Source organism: Pituophis catenifer, unplaced genomic scaffold, assembly GCF_029215685.1.
Source record: "Pituophis catenifer annectens isolate HBS135680 unplaced genomic scaffold, rPitCat1.0.hap2 SCAF_18, whole genome shotgun sequence".
Taxonomy (NCBI): Eukaryota; Metazoa; Chordata; class Lepidosauria; order Squamata; family Colubridae; genus Pituophis; species Pituophis catenifer.
In genome coordinates, this window is record NW_027256898.1 from 3,144,485 (window position 1) to 3,164,349 (window position 19,865).

The window sequence follows — 19,865 nt, forward strand, 5'->3', positions numbered from 1 at the left end:
GGTGTTGGAAATTCTTTTGGCGAAAGGCCAAAGTTCCATTTTTTTAAAAAAATCCTAAATCCAAACCAGGAATATACCGTAGTTTCTCGGTGTTTGCGGCCCCCGATTTCCTAGTCTCCTCCTCCCAAGACGATTGCCGTGTCCCATTGGAATGTGAATTCTGCGTTGGGACATTTCGAGTTCCTGCTGCGGATTTAAAAAGAACGGTGCCCGTCTTTTCGCCAAGAAACCATAGATTTTTTTACAAAAATATTTTGAATCTAGCAATATTCTGCTGAAACCACGAAGCATTTTGTATTTTAGGTAATTCGTTTTTAAAAAAATGTTTATGTATATCATTCTCTGTTTGTATGTGTTGTATATAGAAGGTCAACCTATTGGGAGAATTCCTTATATAAATACTCCGCTGAATAGTTTTGTTTTTTTTCCCCCCATTGATCTAATTTTTCATCCATAGCTGAAAACGAATCTGAAATAAGTCTCTAATATTTGTCACCTTTAAGGAATGGGTGTGTTTTGCTGTGTTATTTTTCTATTTGAATCATTCATTGCCTCTGGAGTATGCCCCCGTTTCGCAGGAGAGGTAGTCCTCGATTTACGACCAACAATTGAGCCCAAAATTTGTCTGGCTAAGCGAGGCATCGGTTAAGCGAATACCAAAATGGCAGCCTCATACAATCCAGCGGGCTAGGAAGTCCTAACAAACCAGGTTACAGCTTAGCAGAAGTTGTGATGTTCTTTTTTGCACAACTCCTCAGGAGTTTCAAAGAACACACTAGTGTTGTGTACAGAGTACCAAGTGTCGTCCAGTTTTTCCCCCCCAAAAAACCTTGTGTGTTAAATCTGACACAGGCTTTATTGACAAAAACTCAACGAGGGTAAAACATTCTGTCCAAATGTGGCTACTAAAGGTTTGAAATCCTGTAGTCTCGGCTCAAGTAGGTTTTGTTTCATGCCTCTCACAACTTTCACAAGACTCTTGCTGTGACTTTACGCATTGCTGTTTGATGTCCAGGTTCTGCCACGGTCTTTTACCGCCACCCCCGTGACATCGCAGGAGGAAGAGAAAGCAGATAGGAGAGATGAAACCGGAAAGTTTCTCGGAGGTCTTACTGAGTCAGTTTGAAGGATTCGCCTGTCATCATGGCCACAAATTCTAGGAAGGAAAAAACAAAGCTAGAGCAAGAAGGTAGAAATTTCCTTTTTTGTTTTTAACCCGTGTCCGTCCTTCCTTGCCATCAAACACGTTGACAGGATACTAGGGTGGAGCCTTCGTTAGCAGTGGTGGCTTTTCCGTCCCAAGGACCGGCCCATAGATTTCCACTGCTCTCCTCTCCTCTGCATTCTGTGCATCCGCACGTCAGGCACTGGACCCAGCTATTCCTCCTCTTCCTCATCAGCCACCTCCAGACCTGGGGGCTTTTGACTCTCTGTCTGAGGGCTGACGGACGACCCAGACTCTGCCTCTGTCTCTCTCTCTCTGACAGCTCCATGCCCAGCTGAGCCGCACGATCATCAGAGGCTGTTTTTTTTACTTTTAAAAGCATTTTTTATACAACCTTTTCAGCCGGAAAAATGCTTTTAAAAGTTAAAAAAACAGCCTCTGGTGATCGCGCGGCTCAGCTGGGATCATCAGAGGCTTTTAAAAGCATTTTTTTCTACAACCTCTTTGACTGAAGAGGCTGTGGGGAAAAAAAATGCCTTTAAAAGCCTCTGATGATCCCAGCTGAGTTGCCTGATCGTCAAAGGCTTCTAAAAGCATTTTTTTTCTGCAACCTCTTCGGCCAAAGAGGTTGTAGAAAAAATGCTTTTAAAAGTAAAAAAAAAAAAAGTTGGCCACGCCCACCCAGTCACATTACCCCCCCCCACCAAGCCACACCCACAGAACCGGTAGTAAAAAAATTTGAAACCCCCCACTGACTCCGTTAACCAACTCAGAACCATCTGGAATGAGCTCCCCCCGGAGATACGGAGGATCCCAGATTTACGCACTTTCCGCCGCGCCCTCAAAACATTTTTATTCCAGCAGGCTGGCCTGGCTTGACTCTCCCTTTTAATTTGCTTTTAGTTTTATATAAATTGGGTGTTTTTAAATTCGTTTTTTGGGCCAAAATTATTTAATGTACTTTTAATTGGTTTTTTAACTTTTGTATGATGTATTTTTATCTTGTGCCTGTTCACCGCCCTGAGTCCTTCGGGAATAGGGTGGTATATAAATTGTATAAAATAAAATAAAAAAAATAAAGAAGTTAAAAGCAGCGTGAAATCAAACGGCAAAGAAATCTCAGAATAAGAGAGTAGGTGAAAATCCAAGCCAATGTGTTTAATTGCAAAATAAATAAATTTATTTTGCTATAGTAGGTGAATCAGTTTTTAATCCAGATGGCGCCGTCTAGTGGACAATTGGAGGCATGGCGGGCCTGTTTGCTTTCGTGGCTTTCTCTATAATTTCCCAATTCCATCTTTTTATGCTCAGCTTTTTAACCAGGCTGCGGGAGAATTCTGGGATTTGAACCTTCAAGACATCTCGTGGGGGAGACTGTTCCTATCTTTGGCATCAGATAAAACAGGCAGTTAATCAACTTGTTTTTGGCAAACATAGGCAGATGCTGTAACTTGTTTGTGACTCTTAATTTTTAAAAGTTAAGTCTACCAGCCCAGCTAGGTGCAAAGATGGCGCTGGAAGATGGAACTAAGTTTAAAATGGAGGAACAAATGTGCAGCATTAACAGTTTCTCAACAGTGTAACAAGCCAGCATCTAAATCAACAAACCAGCATCTTAATCTATAACAAGCCAGCATCTAAATTCTTCCAGAGGAAGATAATTCTGACAGGCAGCTTGGAGAAGCAAGAGCTTTTAATTCTAAACCACTGTAACTGGGAGATGGGAGAAGTTGCCTTCACAGTATTGTCATATGATTGCCATGAAAACTGCACACGTGTATCCATATGATCTTGATCTCTTATTTACCAGCCCTGTTACCTTTTCAATGTTCAGAATTAGCACTTTCCTTTCCTCGCTCCCTATCCTCTTTCCTTTCGTGTCGAGACCATTTTAGACTGTCGACCTGCAGGCCAGGAATTGTCTTTATCCATTCCGGGAGCTTTTAATAAATTAGTCTCGTTTTCAATAAATTAAAATAATCGTGCCATCTCGATTTACCTACAACTGAGTCTTAAACTGTACGTTCTTCAAGGCAACCTTTTTGGCTCACGTCATCGGATGTCGGCCGGGGATTATAGCAATATAGCAATCGCACGTAGACTTATATACCGCTTCACGGTGCTTTTACAGCCCCCCTCTAAGCGGTTTACAGAGTCAGCCGCCAACAATCTGGGTCCTCGTTTTACCGACCTCGGAAGGATGGAAGGCTGAGTCAATCTTGAGCCGTCAGTCAGGATCGAACTGCTGGCAGTGGGCAGAGTTAGCCTGCAATACTGCATTCTAACCACTGGGAGGGAGAGAAGGAAGGAAGGAAGGAAAGGAAGGAAGGAAGGAATAGCACTTAGACTTATATACCACTTCACAATGCTTTTACGGCCCCTTTCTAAGCAGTTTACAGAGTCAGACTATTGCCCCCAACAATCTAGGTCCTCGTTTTACCAACCTCGGAAGGATGGAAGGCTAAGTCAATCTTGAGCCAGTTGGTCAGGATTGAACTGCTGGCACTGGGCAGAGTTAATCTGCAATACTGCATTCTAATCACTGGAGGGAGGGAGGGAAGGAAGGAAGGAAGGAAGGAAGGAAGGAAGGAAGGAAGGATTCATTTTACCCACTAAAAGGTTTACAGAATCAGCCTTTTGCCCCCAACAATCTGGCTCCTCGTTTTACCGACCTCGGAAGGACTGAGTCAACCTTGAGCCTGGTGAGATTCGAACTGCCAAACTACAGGCAGCCGGCAGTCAGCTGAAGTAGCCTGCAGTACCGCACTCTAACCACTGCACCATTACGCTTCCAATACCTTCGTAGTCAATGGTCCCATCCCCGTCCTTGTCGGCTTCCTTCATCATGAGTTCAGCTTCATGTTCGTCCAGCGGTTCTCCGGCGTTCATCAACACATATCTTTAAAAAGGGCAGAAAACACGAGAAGGCTCGAATTACCCCTTATAAACCTGAGGCTCCACCTCAGGCCTTTTGGCTGCTTACTTGAGCGTGTCCCACTCGATGTAGCCCTTGTGTTCTTTGTCGAAGACTTTAAAGGCGGCTCGGAGTTCCTCGTCCTGGTTTTTCGATTTCTCGTGGTAGATGCCCATCAACACCAGAAACCCATCACAGTTGAAGGTGCCTTTTTCTGGAGGAAAAAAGAGACCACAAGAAGTCAAATCTGCATAGAAAGATTCTGCATAGATTCTTCAGCTCACGTGAAGGGTGAAGACCACGTTATAAGGCCGTGGTAAGGCCACACTTGGAATTCAGTATGCAGTTTTCGTCACCATGATATAAAAAAAAAAAGATGTGGAGACTCTAGAAAGAGTGCAGAGAAGAGCAACGAAGAGGATTAGGGGACTGGAGGCTAAAACATATGAAGAACGGTTGCAGGAACTGGGCATGTCTAGTTTAATGAAAAGAAGGACTAGGGGAGACATGAGAGCAGTCTTCCAATATCTCAGGGGCTGCCCCAAAGAAGAGGGAGTCAAGCTGTTCTCCAAAGCACCTGAATGCAGAACAAGAAGCAATGGGTGAAAACTAATTGAGGAGAGAAGCAACTTAGAACTAAGGAGAAATTTCCTGTCAAACGAGAACAATTAACCCGTGGAACCACTTGCCACCAGAAGTTGTGAATGCTCCAACACTGGAAGTTTTTAAGAAGAGGTTGGATAACTATTTGTCTGAAGTGGTGTAGAGTTTCCTGCCTAAGAAGGGGGTTGGACTAGAAGACCTCTAAGATCCCATCCAACTCTGTTATTCTATTCTAGACTTGCTCCCAATTGACTTTATTTTGGGGGGGGGGCTGTCATCTTTTTTTCTGCAGCCAGAGACGGAGTCTTCCCACAAAGATTTGGGGACTCAGAAGAAGGCAGGAGGGTGACCAGCAACGTCCTGAGGTCCCTTAGATGGAACAGAAAGGAATATTAAGCCTACTGTAAGGCTGTTACGACTGATCTCAGTTTATGGCTCACCTCAAAAATGAAGAGAAGTCAGGAGGATGGGAGACCACCAGGAAATTTTGAGCGGGTCAACCGGGAGCAAAAGAAAACGAAACCCGTCAGAAAACCACAATAATAAACTTTGGGTTACAGACCGTCACCAGGAGTGGAGCTTTGCTCATAGGAGATTTTAAACATGAATCCCACAAAATATCCTGCATAACGTTAGCAGTGCTCAGTTCGATCAATCTTTCTGCAGATCTGCACCCCAATAACTGCCTGCAAGGCTTTGGGCCCTATTGCAAATGTGATTTCTGGTTTGTTGTTTTTTTTTTAAAATTAATATTAAAATCCAAAGTTCCCATTTTCTTTAACGCCATTAAGCAAGTCATCTATTTTTTGTAACCCTTCAGCACCGGGGACGAGGAAGGGAAGGGGAAGTGGAAGGGGCTCAGTGCACCCTACAGTTTCCAGTAACTTCTGTATGAGATGAAATTTGCATAAACTTCTTCAAAGAAGTCACAATGCGGGGAAAAAAAAACTTATTTTCCTCTTCCAAAAGAAATTGAGTATTTACATAATCATTCGTTTGCAGCCAGACTGTTGTTGCTGTGTCAAGCTGTAAATACAACTCAGGTGATCAGGGTTGTGGCTCGCCAGCGGCCAGCAGAGCTGGCAGCAGATTCGGACAGTGAGGAGGCTGGGGAGGAACATGGGCCAGTCCTGGAGTCTGGGAAAGACTCTGACGAGGGCTCTGCGTCGGAGGCAAAGAGAGAGCCAAGGCTATCTGGTAGTTCTTTGCTGCCTCCGGAGTCGCTGGAGTCTGACATCAGCAAGGCAGAAGAACAGCGGGGCTGCCAGAAGACAAGAACAATTAAGAAAACAGGGACAACTTGGGAGTAAGGCTTGGAGATGATTGGCCCCTCCCATAAGACATAAAAGAGGAGCAAACGGGACGTGAGCTTTTGCAGGAAGCAATTCGTTCATCTGTTCGGTTAAAGCTGTGGAAAAGTTCTGTTTGACTCTGTGCTAAGTTTGGCCTTGTCCTGCGTGTAGCAATTAGTTTTCTGGCAGAATTCCAAGGGAGATAAGGTGGGTGTTTATAAACATTCCCTTGAAAGACTGTTTGAGGAGCCTTTTGGACTGTGAATGGCAATAATTCACAACCGAATGAATAAAAGAGGTTTGCCGGGACTAAGATTGCGCTGTATACTTTCAGGAAGCCTAGGTCAGAACATCAGGAATGGAAGGAGATCAGCCAGAAAAACAAGCAATCCATTTCCTGAAACTAGGAAGGAAGGTCTTTCCTTGTGGGAGGGGGAAGGAAACCACAGAAGGATATGCAGGGCTCAGGAAGATGGGTCCTTGCGTACGGAACCCCTGAAAATCCTAGCAAAGAAGCTCTAACAGCCAGATTATCAGACAGGGATCTAGAGAACCGTGAAGGACACGAAATTCTGGAGGACACCAATGGTTATTTTGGAACCCAAGGCAACTCTTTAGGACGGCAGCCATCTTACTGTCTTTGTCGACATCCTTGGCCATGTTGACCAGGTCTCTCTTGGTGGGGTTGATGCCGATCAAACTCATGAGGCTTTCCAACTCGTCCGTCTTCACCAAGCCATTCCCCTCTTCGTCAAACATCTCAAAGATGCCTTTGTATTCGGTGATCTGCTCCGGCGTTAGAGTTCCTGCCTGTGATGGGAAGCAAGCGGGCGTGAACGTTAAGTCAGACAGTGTAGTTTTTGGGTTGTCTGAGATGCTGGATTACAGATTACGTTACAGATTAACGGGAGTTGGAAGGGACCTTGGAGGTCATCTAGTCCAACCCCCCATCCAAGTAGGAGACCCTACGTCATTTCTGACAGAGGGCAGCCCAGTCTCTTCTTGAAAGCCTCCAGTGATGAAGCTCCCACAACTTCCGAAGGCAACTTCTGTTCCATGGGTTGTTTGTTCTCACAGTCAGAAAATTTCTCCTTATTTCCAGGTTGAAACTCTCCTTGTTCAGTTTCCATCCATTATTCCTTGATCGTGAGGAAATGGAGATTTTGCAATATCCTTCCCCTGGATTGGGGAGGGAATGGAGATTTTACAGTATCTTTTTCCTGCCACGCTCACCAAGCGACACCGACAGAACCGGTAGTAAAAAATTTTGAAACACCACTGATTGACCAGGTGACCTGAAATATACAGTAATTCCCAGCCCTGCCTGGAAATAAGGGGAAGTAAAACAGATATCAAAAGGGAATTATGCAAAAAGAGGTGGGGTTGCATTATGCAAAAAATTTAGGAGCATTTTTTAAAAAACAAAAATATGTGCTTCACACACCAGAATGCCCCTTATGCTAAAATGCAGGGAAAATATATATTTGAAATTTAGGAGCAGCAAAACGATCACTTCCCCCCCCCCCCCACACACACTTTTGCTAAATTCTTGTGGGTTTTCTTTGTTTTTTGAATTCGAATGCACCCTTCTAAAACTTTTTTATTCGTCCACCCATTTTCCAAACAACTGCAATATTTTTAATCCACTTTTTCTTTTTTTTAATCCCTTCTTCCCTGCGCCTTTTCCCTTACTAGCCATCTTTTAATCCACTTTTTCTTTTTTTTAATCCGTTCTTCCCTGCGCCTTTTCCCTTTCTAGCCATCTTTTCCTCTCTCTCTTTTTTTTTTTTTTGTAGTGTCAAATCAAACATTTACGGTAGTCACAAAGTTATAATAAAAATCTATGAAGTTAAGTCAACTCGAACAAGTTTTCAGACCCCTGGACCTTTGCATACAGACAGAGGCACAAAATGGTACAACCTGATCCTTCGGGAGAAGCAACGCTTAGAAATCAGGAAATTTCTTCGGCAAAGGGATGAATAAAATTTATCTGAGTTTCTCTTATAAGAGAATCGAAGAGGATCGTATGGCGAAAGAACTCCATTCAGCCGTCCGGCTAAGGATGAAGGGAAATATTTTTTTGCAGACATTTCTCTTCCAGCTGTCGTACTTAGGGACAAAAATCTCATTTTTTTAAAAAAGGAAAATCTGCCAATTGTTTGGAAATATAAACCGAGCAAACGGGAAACTAAAGACCCACAAATTTCACGCAAGCAGAGCAGCCTGAGGTCCCTCTACAGAGATAACTTGGGTTAGAAACTTACCATTTCCTTGGTATTTTCCGCCCGGGGCTGGAGCCCTTCAACTAACTGGTGATGGGGGTAGGTAGGACATGCGGGCAGGAGTGATGGAGAAGCTACTCATTTGTAGAGTTAAGGAGAGAGAGAGAGTGCAGGAGGCTTTTAACCCCAGGGGAGAAAGGATCTTGGTAGCCTTTTATGGGAATGAAAGCTGGAGGATCCTATTTATGGGGGAAGAATTTGGTTTTAATGCCCCTGCTAAGACGTGAAGAGGGTAGAGGGTCTTGCATTGAAATGGTGCATCTGCTTTGCTTGGGGTGGGGGCAAAGTGGAGCTCTCTTCCTTCCTTCCTTCCTTCCTTCCTTCCTTCCTTCCTTCCTATCTTCCTTCCCACCTTCTGATTTCCACTTCCTTCTTCCCTCCCTTTCTTCCTTCCTTCTCACCTTCTCATTTCCATTTCCTCCCTCCCTGCCTTCCTCCCTTCCTTCTCATTTCAATTTCCTTCTTCCCTTCCTTCCTTTCCCCTTCCTCCCTCCCTTCCCTTCTTCTCATTTCCATTTCCTTCTTCCCTTCCTTCCTTTCCCCCTCCCTCCCTCCCTTCCCTTCTTCTCATTTCCATTTCCTTTCTCCCTCCCTCCCTTCCTTCCTTCTCATTTCCATTTCCTTCTTCACTCCCACCCTTCCTACCTTCCCTTCTTCTCATTTCCATTTCCTCCCTCCCTCCCTTCCTTTCTCCCTCCCTCCCTTCTCACCTTTTCATTTTCATTTTCATTTCCAATTCCAATTATTCTATTCTATTCTATTCTATTCTATTCTATTCTATTCTATTCTATTCTATTCTATTCTCTAGTTCTATTCTATTCTGTTCTATTCTATTCTCTATTCTCTATTCTATTCTATTCTATTCTATTCTATTCTATTCTATTCTATTCTATTCTATTCTATTCTAAAGCCACCTGCTCCTGTTTTAAAGTGAAGCGCGGTTAATTTCTCTCATCCGGAGTTTTCCAGCCAAAGCGGAGACCCTCATAACAACGGAGGCCAAAATTAAACAGAGAATTGATTTCCTTTTGAAACGCCTGCCATCGAGATCTCTCCCCCATCCCACCCCAAAAAAGAAAAAAAAAACAGATTGCAAAAAAAAAAAGAGTTGGGCTTCTTTAATGGCCGAAACGACAAAACGAAATGATACGACGACCGTCAGCCGGCCACCTGTTCTTGTCTCTAAACAAGAGTGAGCTGCAGAACCCCACGCCAAATAGCGAGAGGGTCCCTGGGGCCCCCGACCCCATCAACCGTGCACCAAATAAGGATATCTCTTCGGAGCAAGTGTATTTCAAATATCACCCCAAGTGGGCTGGAAGTGACAAAATAACCCTGGTAAAAATATATATATATATTGGCTTGATTTCTTTCAAATGTCCTGGCAAAGCCAGCAAAACAGGTACTTCGATTTATGACCACCACAGAGCCCAACATTTCTGTTGCTAAGTGAGACATTTCTTAAGGGAGGTTTGTTGCCCCGTTTTACGACCGTCCTTGACACAGTCGTTCACCCGAATCCCTGCAGCGGATAAGTTGGCAACCCATTTGTATACGACGGGAATCCGGCTTCTTCCGTCGACGCCGCTCGTCCGAAGTCCTCAAAAGGAGAATCACGTGATCTTGGGACACCACAATGGTCACAAGTACGAGTCAGCCGTCTGAATTTGGATCACGTGACTGTTGGGGATGCTGCAATGGTCGTAGGGGCGAAAAAACGGTCATCGAGTCACTTTTTTTCTGGTGTCGGTAGGGAAGCCAGATTCGCTTAATGACCGGCTTACTAACATAACAGCGATTCGCTTAATGACTATGGCAAGAAAGGTCATAAAAGGGAGCAACATTGGCTTAACAACTGTCTCGCTTAGCAACATCAATGTTGGGCTCAGTTGGGGTCGTAAATCGAGGGCTATCTAACTGTATTAACAATCTCTCTTCTTTTTTTGTTTTTTGTTTTGGCCTGGTTACTCCCTTGAGTGAGACAATGCCAAGTGATATGGAAATGTAACAGTGACAGAGTTGGAAGGGACTTTGGAGGTCATCTAGTCCAACTAAGGAGACCTGTACTAGGGATTTGAACTGCAAATTCTGACTTGTTTCTAATATCTTGGCTGATGTTCTAGGGATGTTCTCCGAATAAGCCGTTTTGCCTTCTCTCCAAAGCAGAAATATGGCTCCTTTAACACGTTGACTTTTTTTCCTTTAACCTGTGAGCTTATTTTTTTCTTTCATATATGTAACGTATGACATGGTCGGTTGGGTTGCAAACAGACGGGGAATCTTATACATGTTGGGCCTGCTTTGGCAATCTATTATCGTTGCAATAGATTTGTCCGTGTTCAAGTAGCGGGGAGAATACATGTTTTTCGTTCTTTTTTTTAATTCGCATTTTTTTTTAAAAAAAATGTTCCCGTCCAGTTTTTGCTTAAGGGTCTTTTCTTTGGCCTCTTAATTTTTTTTTTCCCCCTTTGGGACTTTGTATTGTAATCTTCCAAACAAAATTTGAAAAATTGAGAAGGAGAAGGAGAAGGAGAAGGAGAAGGAGAAGGAGAAGAAGAAGAAGAAAAGAAGAAGAAGAAGAAGAAGAAGAAGAAGAAGAAGAAGAAGAAGAAGAAGAAGAAGAAGAAGAAGAAGAAGAAGAAGAAGAAAGGGATAGGGGAAAGAGAAGGAGGAGGAGGAGAAAAGAAGAAGAAGAAGAAGAAGAAGAAGAAGAAGAAGAAGAAGAAGAAGAAGAAGAAGAAGAAGAAGAAGAAGAAAGGGATAGGGGAAAGAGAAGGAGGAGGAGGAGAAGAAGAAGAAGAAGAAGAAGAAGAAGAAGAAGAAGAAGAAGAAGAAGAAGAAGAAGAAGAAGAAGAAGAAGAAGAAGAAAGGGATAGGGGAAGGAGAAGGAGAAGGAGAAGGAGGAGGAGGAGGAGGAGGAGGAGAAGAAGAAGAAAGGGATGGGAGGAGGAGGAGGAGGAGAAGAAGAAGAAGAAGACGAAGAAGAAGAAGAAGAAGAAGAAGAAAGAAGAGTAGAGGGAGGAGTGGGAGGAGGAGGAGAAGAAGGGAAGCTTTGGGAGTGACCCCACCTCCTACCCTCAGCTCCGTCCCGTAGGCCACCCTATCTCCTCCGTAAGGCCCTTCCCCATGCGGCTCTCTCTGCCGAGGGAGGGGCTGAACCCAATGGCATCGGCTGGCACAAGTGTTGGGGGGGAGACACGTGTGCATTCATCTGATTTGCCAGGTTCTAAAAATAGCTCTCGTGCTGGCTCTGGTATTCTACGCCTGTGGTCTCCCTGCTTTCTCTTCTAGCTGGTTGGCGATGCTCATTTTCGGGTGGCTGGGAAGCCTGGCAGGCAGGCAGGCAGGCTCGTTTAGCGGCGAGGAAGGGGGAGGGAGCACCCAACGGCCTCATATCATCTCCTCTCTGCCGTCCCCTTCAGAGGAGAGGCTGCGTGGCGGAGAACATAAAGGATCTGCTCAGCTTTCCCAAACTGGCCAGCCAATGTTCTGACCTAGGCTTCCCCAGAGCACGAAGCGGACTCCTTGTCCCGACAAAATCCCCCTTTTTATTAAGTGACTGTGAATTCCTCTCATTCACCTCCAGCAAAGTCTTTCAAGGGAGAATTGACAGTCACAGACCTTATCTGGCTTGGAGAGCGGCCAGGCCGGTATCTTCAAAACTTGGCAAGGAGTCTCGGAGAGTCACGAACCAATTAAGCGAACTAATTGTCTCCTGAAAACTCCACTCCCCTTTCGCTCCTTTTTAATTCCCTCTGGGAGGGGCCATTCGCCGTCCACCTGTGGCTTTACTCCTGAGTCGACCTTTGTTTCTTAGCTGTTCCCTTCTCCTGGCAGCTCACACTGGGAACAGGCTTCAGCTGTTCGTCTGCCTCACTGATGTCCGACTCCGAAGGCAGCTGACAACTGTCAGACGGCCCTGGCCCCCTCTCTGCCTCCGACGCAGAGCCCTCATCAGAGCCTTCCCCAGACTCCAGGACTGGCCCATGTTCCTCCCCAACCTCCTCACTGTCCAAATCTGCTACTGCTGGTGGGCCACAACAGCCAATCAGTTCCCTACGTTTTGCCACCTTTCAGCCTTCGACTTTTATAAAACTCTCCCCCCCCCACCCGGTTATTCGGGGTCCCCTCTTTGCAAAGGGAGCATCCAAGGATCCTTGCAAGAAACACTGGTCCTTCTAAAATCAGATTTCCAGGGAGTTTGCCGCCGAAGTCGGAGGCATGTAAACACTCAAGCTTAAAAGCTTTTCCCTTCTGGCTGCGTGTTGGCAGGGACAGCTTTTGCTTTTCTGATCCGCTGCCTCTTGCGATTCCCCCGCGGGTTTGTTATGTTCCAGTCTGGATGCTGGTTTAGAGGATCGGAGGCCGTGACCGTGCAAGAGAGGATTGCAAAGACGGAAGGCGTTTGCCTGCCCTGGCCCCGGGATCGATAGATTTGATCCCTCCAGACTTTCGCTAGAGAACTGTCGGCTTCTAAAAAAAATTTCAACCGAGTTGTAATGGTGAACACGATGGAATAACAGAATAACAAGGCTGAAAGGGACCTTGGAGGTCTTCTAGTCCAACCCCCTGCTGAGGCAGGAAATCCTAGAGCAGGGGTCAGCAACCTGTGGCTCCGGAGCCACATGTGGCACTTTGGGCCCTCTGCTGTGGCTCCCTGTCAGGTGATCCCACCACTGGCTGCCTCCACCTCTCGCCCTCCCCTCCCAGTCACTCCTGGGAGAGGTAAGGGCGATGGTGGGGGGATGGAGAAGCGACCAGGACAGAGACAGAGAGATACAGAGAGAGAGGGAGAGAGGGGCGAGAGAGACAGATACAGAGAGAGGTGAAGAGAGAGATACAGAGAGAGGTGGAAAGAGAGATACAGGGAGAGAGGGAGAGAGGGGGCGAGAGAGGGAGAGAGAGACATAGAGAGATACAGAGAGCGAGGGAGAGAGGTGGAGAGAGAGATAGAGAGGTGGAGAAAGAGATACAGAGAAGGTAGAGAGAGAGAGAGAGGGAGAGAGAGACAGGGAGAGAGAGATACAGAGAGAGGTGGAGAGAGATACAGAGAGAGAGGGGAGAGAGAGGGAGAGAGAGACTAGAGAGATACAGAGAGAGGTGGAGAGAGAGATAGAGAGAGAGGTGGAGAGAGAGATAGAGAGAGGGAGAGGGGCGAGAGAGGGAGAGAGAGACAGAGAGATACAGAGAGAGAGGGAGAGGTGGAGAGAGAGATAGAGAGGTGGAGAAAGAGATACAGAGAAGGTAGAGAGAGAGATAGAGGGAGAGAGAGGGAGAGGGGGAGAGAGAGATACAGAGAGAGGTGGAGAGAGAGATACAGAGAGAGGGGCGAGAGAGGGAGAGAGAGACATAGAGAGATACAGAGAGAGAGGGAGAGAGGGAGAGAGAGACAGAGAGATATAGAGAGAGGGGTAGAGAGAGACATAGATATAGAGAGAGAAGGAGAGAGAGACATAGAGAGATAGAGAAATATGTCAAAAGGATTTTGTGGTTCCCGGTGTTTTTTAACAACTGGTTCTCTGCCCTAATGACCGGCTGGGTAGGCGTGGCTGGGGGGGGTCATGTGACTGGTAGAAGTGAGTGACATCGAGTTGGCCACGCCCACCCAGGTTTTGTGGCTCCCGGTGTTTTCTTTTCTGTGGGAAAATGGCTCTTTGAGTATTTAAAAGTTGCAGACCCCTGCCCTATACCATTTCAGACAAATGGTTATCCAACCTCTTCTTAAAAACTTCCAGTGTTGGAGCATCCACAACTTCTGGTGGCAAGCAGTTCCACGGATGAATTGTTCTTGTTTGACAGGAAATTTCTCCTTAGTTCCAAGTTGCTTCTCTCTTTGATGAGTTTCCACCCGTTGCTTCTCGTCCTGCCCTCAGGTGCTTTGGAGAATAGCTTGATTCCCTCTTCTTTGGGGCGGCCCCTGAGATATTGGAAGAGTGCTATCATGTCTCCCCTAGTCCTTCTTTTCATTAAATTAGATATACCCAGTTCCTGCAACCGTTCTTCGTATGGTTTTTCAACCATTCTCCAAATGGTTATCCAATCTCTTCTTAAAGACCTCCAGTGATGGAGCCCCCACAGTTTCTGGAGGCAACAGGGATTGGGGACCCCAATTCTACTTTAAACTTCTCCCAGTTTGCTTTCCGTCGGCTTGCGCTTCCGAACCGGTAAGGAAGGTAAGTAATATTTCACCCCTGCCTCAAAGTTGGCGAGTTGTGCTTTTGAAAAAAAAAAAAAAATGACAAATTTCTGTTCGAGGCCTCGACGCTTTCTGGCCTGCAGGTCTCCTCGTCCCCTGCAAAACCGGAGAAAGCTTCCTTGCAACCAGTGATGCAAATCCTCCTCCGATCTGCATCGTACATCCCCTTGGGGGACTTGGGGGTTTTCCTTTCCCCCCCTCTTCCTCCTCCGTCTGATGCAACAGAAACACTTTCGCCCTGTTTTTTTTTTTTTTGTCGAGCGCAGCAAAAATAAGCTAAGATGCCAAGGCAGGCAGGCAGGCAGGCTCCTCCCTTGGGAACAGGAGGTAATCAATCCTGTTTACGGCAGAAAATGCCGCCAGCAATCCATCGGGCTGCGGATCAAATCCCCCCACCCCACCTCATTGCACCACCAGACAGTTTTAACACTGCAGCATCTTCCCGGAGCAATTTATTTTATTTTATTTTATTTTATTTTATTTTATTTTATTTTATTTTATTTTATTTTATTTTATTTTATTTTATTTTATTTTATTTTATTATTTTATTTTATTTTATTTTATTTTATTTTATTTTATTTTATTTTATTTTATTTTATTTTATTTTATTTTATTTTTGCAACGCAGGGATCTTGCGATGCTGGCGAGAGCCTTCGTCTGTGTTCTCTGCCTTGGGTGAGGCTTCGGGAGGAAGCCAAAGTGGGGGAGAATTCATCATCGGCGACGGGGAAGGAAGGCATCTCCCAAGTTAGCCCAGGAAGAGTCAACAAGGCATCTCTTGATTCCAAGCAGGGTTGCAGAAGAATTTTTTTTTTTTTAAAAAAAATGGTTTCTCGTGGATGAAACCTGTGAGAAACACGCTTCCAGGAAGGCTATGTTATTTGGGTTTATTTTTTATTTATTACCCAACGACTAGGAGAAAAGGGGTCTGTTAGTCTCGTCTAGACTCCTTTCGCACGGAAGCACCTGTCTCGGAATAAACATTTGTTCGTCGGACAAGGTGCTTCCAGGCACCTGCCAGTTTTTCTCTGCACCAGCCAAACTTTCTGCATCCTTGACCTTGATGGCATGAGAAGCCTAGGTAGTATGGTATTAGATATCCATTGTCCCCTGCTTTGTTTTTCTTTTCTTTTCTTTTCTTTTCTTTTCTTTTCTTTTCCTTCCCTTCCCTCTTCCTCCTTTCCTTTCCTTTCCTGTCCTTCCTCCCTCCGTCCTTCTTTCCTCCTTCCCTCCCTTCTCCCTCCCTCCTTCCCTCTTCCTTTCCCTTCCCTTCCCTTCCCTTCCTTCTTCCTCCTTTCCTTTCTTTTCCTTTTCCTTCCCTTCCCTCTTCCTCCTTTCCTTTCCTTTCCTTTCCTTCCTCCCTCCCTCCTTTTTTCCTCCCTCTCTCCCTCCCTCTTCCTTTCCCTTCCCTTCCTTTCCCTTCCTTCTTCCTCCTTTCCTTTCCTCTACTTTCCTTCCCTCTTCCTCCTTTCCTTTCCTTCCCTTTCCTTCCTCCCTCCTTCCTCCCTCCTTCCTTCTTTCCTCCCTCTCTCCCTCTTCCCTTCCTCCCTCCTCCCTCCTTCTTTCCTCCCTCTCTGCTCCCTTCCTCTTCCTTTCCTTTCCTTTCCCTTCCTTTCCCTTCCTTCTTCCTCCTTTCCTTTCCTTTCCTTCACCTCACCTTCCCCCCTCCTTTCTCTTCCCTCTTTTCTTCTCTTTTCCCCTTCCTCTTCTTTCTCTTTTTCCTTTCCCTCCTGTCTCTTTACCTTATCTTCCCTTCCTTCCCTTCCCTTTAACCTTCCCCTTCTGTCCCTCCCCCCACCTCCTGTTTCACCCCCCCAACGGACCTGGTCCTAGGATGGTTGAAATCACCACTGAGTTAGGGTCTTATGCAAACCCCCTCCTTGTGGGTTTTACGAGAAACAGGCTGTCCAAGGCTACTACCCTGTTTCCCCGAAAATAAGACCTCCCCTGATAATAAGCCCAATCGGGCTTTTGAGCGCATGTGCTAAAATAAGCCTCCCCCCTCCGAAAATAAGCCCTCCCTGAAAATATTTAAACGCAGAGCTGGACATCAGGTAAGACAGCAAGAGGAGCTCCAAAATAATACGACCTCCCCGAAAACAAGGCCAAGCGCTTATTTCGGCAGTTCCAAAAAAAATATAAGACAGGGTCTTATTTTCCGGGAAACACGGTAGCTTAGCTTCTGAACTGGTAAAAGTCACTTCCAAGACAGGATGGAGGAGAGCTACCGTAATATCTGTATTTGCAAAAGTTCCCGCATTGACCTCTTTGGCCACTTGGTGGCGCCAAATTCCTGGTTGGATCCTGGTTGGATCTAGCCGCCTCCCTCCGTGCGCACCCCCCCCACACTTCTTATTCTAAGCAAGGAAATTAAAGCACAGAGACCTTGCAGGTCGCAGACCCCTGATGAAGGCCTCTCCACCATCCACTCTGCAAAAGGAAACAATAAATAAATAAATAAATAAATATTTTTTTAAAAAAGAGAGAGAGAGAGAGAGAGAGAGAGAAAGAGAATAGCTCACCCCCCCCCCAGGCCCTTTGAGCGTACTCCCCGCTGCTAAGGGGCGATAAATAATAAATAACATGACGCCAGCGCTTTTAAAAAAAAGTGTCAAGAAATTCTGCAGTGCTGCTTCGCCAGCGAATCCGTTGTGCTTCGCAAGATCGCGCCTGCTGGGTCATCTTCCAAAATCTATCCGAAATTTGAAGCCTCTTCATCAGATAAAAAAAAATAAAATAAAGCGGGGAGGACGGGGAAGCGAAAGAAATAATAATAATAATAATAATAATAATAATAATAATAATAATAATAATAATAATAATAATAATAATTTTATTTCTATACCGCCCTTCTCCCGAAGGACTCAGGGCGGTGTACAGCCAATTTAAAAACACAAGACACAATAATGATTAAAAATTAAAATAATTAAATAGATTTGGCCGGTTTAAAACCCCAAAAATTTAAAATACCCCAATTTAAAATTATTATATTGATAGCCCGGCCTGGCGGAACAAATCTGTTTGTAATTGCGTGGGACGGATAGGAGGCCACCGAGGGCCCCGTTTCTGGTTTAATGGGGCCACCTCAACCTTTGACAGAGGTGTTATTATTAGCTTAGAGACCTTCAATAAAAAAAACCCCACAATTGATGTGCAAACTGCCAACGCATCTCTTCCCCAGATGTGGGCTTCAGATACTGGCTCAACCGGTTCGCCCAGCACCGGAAATGTGAGCGCATGCCATCTCCACATGCATGGCACAAACATGGCAATTTGCACGCGTGCGCTGTCCGAGCGTGCATGCGGCATCAAAACCACAGCGATATAGGACGGGATTGCGCCCTGGCGGGTGGGCGGGGGCGGGCCCGTTCGCAGGTCGCTACTACCGGTTTCCCCGAACCGATCCGAACTGGCTGAATCCCACCTCTGCTCTTCCCCCCCTTGGGCCTTGTTCCGACAACCCCGTTCAACCTGCATGTGGCAGAGAGGATGATTCTGAAGGGCTTGTTTCTAACAATGTTGGTTTGGTCATCCGAACTGATGAACTGTTTAGTTTATAACAGTTTTCATGCTATCGCTAATCCAACTTTTTTTTTTTTTTTAAAAAATTAGAAACAGCTCCTTCTTGAACCTGTCTTTTTGACAAATTATGCTTAACTTGCTTAAATTAACTACATTCTCATTTAGATTGGAGATGCTTTCGTTCCTTAAATTGAGGATTTACGAGGATCATTCATTTTAAAATGTGCTAATATTATTAAGCCTTATTTCATTTTAGTTCAACTTGGTGAGTGGTGCGGTGACCTAGAGGTAGAGCTCTTGCCTCACAATCAGGAGGCTGTGAGTTCGATCCTAGATAGAGGGAGATATTTCTCTCTCTGGGCACAATGAGAATATATCTGCCGAACAAAACTCCGCATTGGCAACAGGAAAGGCATCCGGCCAGTCAATACTCAGCTCCATTCAGTTGCCGAGACTCCACCCCGATGCAAGGGATTATGGGGTGGTTAAAAGAAGATGATGATTTTAGTTCAAGTTGGATTCCTCGCTGACATTGTTAGATCGGGTGTCGGCGGCCTCCTTGGACTTGTGATATCTTTCTAGAGTCTCAACAATTTTTTTTATTGGAAAGCAGATCGATTCTGAGGAATGACAAGTTCTTGACGGTTTCTTCTGACTAACTCTACTCAGGATTGATAGAAGCCAATTAATTTTGGCCAAAATGCATGGCCCATAACACAAATTCTTCAGTTTAATCGCCAACCTTGGTATAATTAGGAAAACTGCCAAAGGCTTCTCTTGGCAAAAGTTCAAAAGCAGAAGACGCCGACAAAGAGATAAGTGGCAGCACGACTATCAATGTTGTTTTCCGACAAAAAGCCCCAGAGTTTGTTGCTGGTCTTTTAAGCCTTATGGGAGGGGCCAATCATCTCTTGGCCTTACTCCTGAGTCGTCCTCTTTGCGTTAGCTGCTCTTGCCTTCTAGCAGCTCTTCTCATACGTGCACTAGGAACAGGCTCCTCCTGTTCCTCTGCCTCTCTGCTGTCAGCCTCTGGAGACTCCGGAGTCCGCACATCACTCCCCGATGGCCCTGGCCCCATCTCTGCCTCCGACGCAGAGCCCTCATCCGGGCCTTCTCCAGGACTGGCCCATGTTCTTCCTCAGCCTCATCGCTGTCCGACTCAGCTGCCAGCTCCGCAGGCTGCTGGCGAACCACAACGCCGGGGGAGACTTACCCATTCCCCCAAAAAACAAGGGAGTAAATAGGGAATAAATTTAGTTGTAGGCAAGAATGCCACCTGAGCATTTGTGTTGTGTTGTGCATTTCTGGAATTAAATCACCGGAGAAGGAAGTGTTTAAATTCAGCCAAGAGAGGTGGCAGACTAGCTGCTTTCTCAGAAAGGTAAAATTATTGTCCTTGACAGCAAGAAACAACGAGGAAGGAAATGCATCATCAACAGATCTCAGGGGAGATTGCTAAAGGAAAGTCGAAGGCCCCTTTTATTTTAGATTTATTTTAGACCGTAACGTGAAAAGTTTTCTGTCTTTTACAACAAGAGAATTCCTGACTTCCTACAGGAATGGGAGGGAAAGCAGGGGCTTCCTTTAGAAGCAAGGGGGGGAAAAATTGCATCTTTTTCAAGATTTTTAAAGAAAGCTTTTTAAATAAATTTCTGTTGAAAACAGCTGAATAGGTGACTAATTTCTTAGCAGAATATCTTTATTTCTCCTGGTGAAATGCTCTGGCTATCTAGAAAAAGGTAGACTTCGACTTTACGACCTGAAATTGGGCCCAAAATTTCTGTCGCAGTGGTTAAGTGAATTTGGGCCCCTGTTTTATGACCTTTCTTGCTATTAAGTTAGTAACGACGGTTGTTAAGTGGATCCCATTGACGTTACTGGTCAGAAGGCT

General features: G+C 45.4%; 1 protein-coding gene across 1 annotated transcript; it reads right to left on the minus strand.

The window, feature by feature from the left end:
• Window positions 1–938: 938 nt before the first annotated feature.
• CALML6 (calmodulin like 6) lies at window positions 939–11,940 on the minus strand (the record flags this gene model as incomplete). The annotated part of the gene is made up of 5 exons (XM_070956281.1): window positions 939–1,156; window positions 3,964–4,064; window positions 4,149–4,293; window positions 6,610–6,784; window positions 11,878–11,940. Coding segments are annotated over 5 exons (531 nt in total), but the record flags the coding sequence as incomplete, so codon positions are not given.
• Between the last annotated feature and the right edge of the window lie 7,925 nt (window positions 11,941–19,865).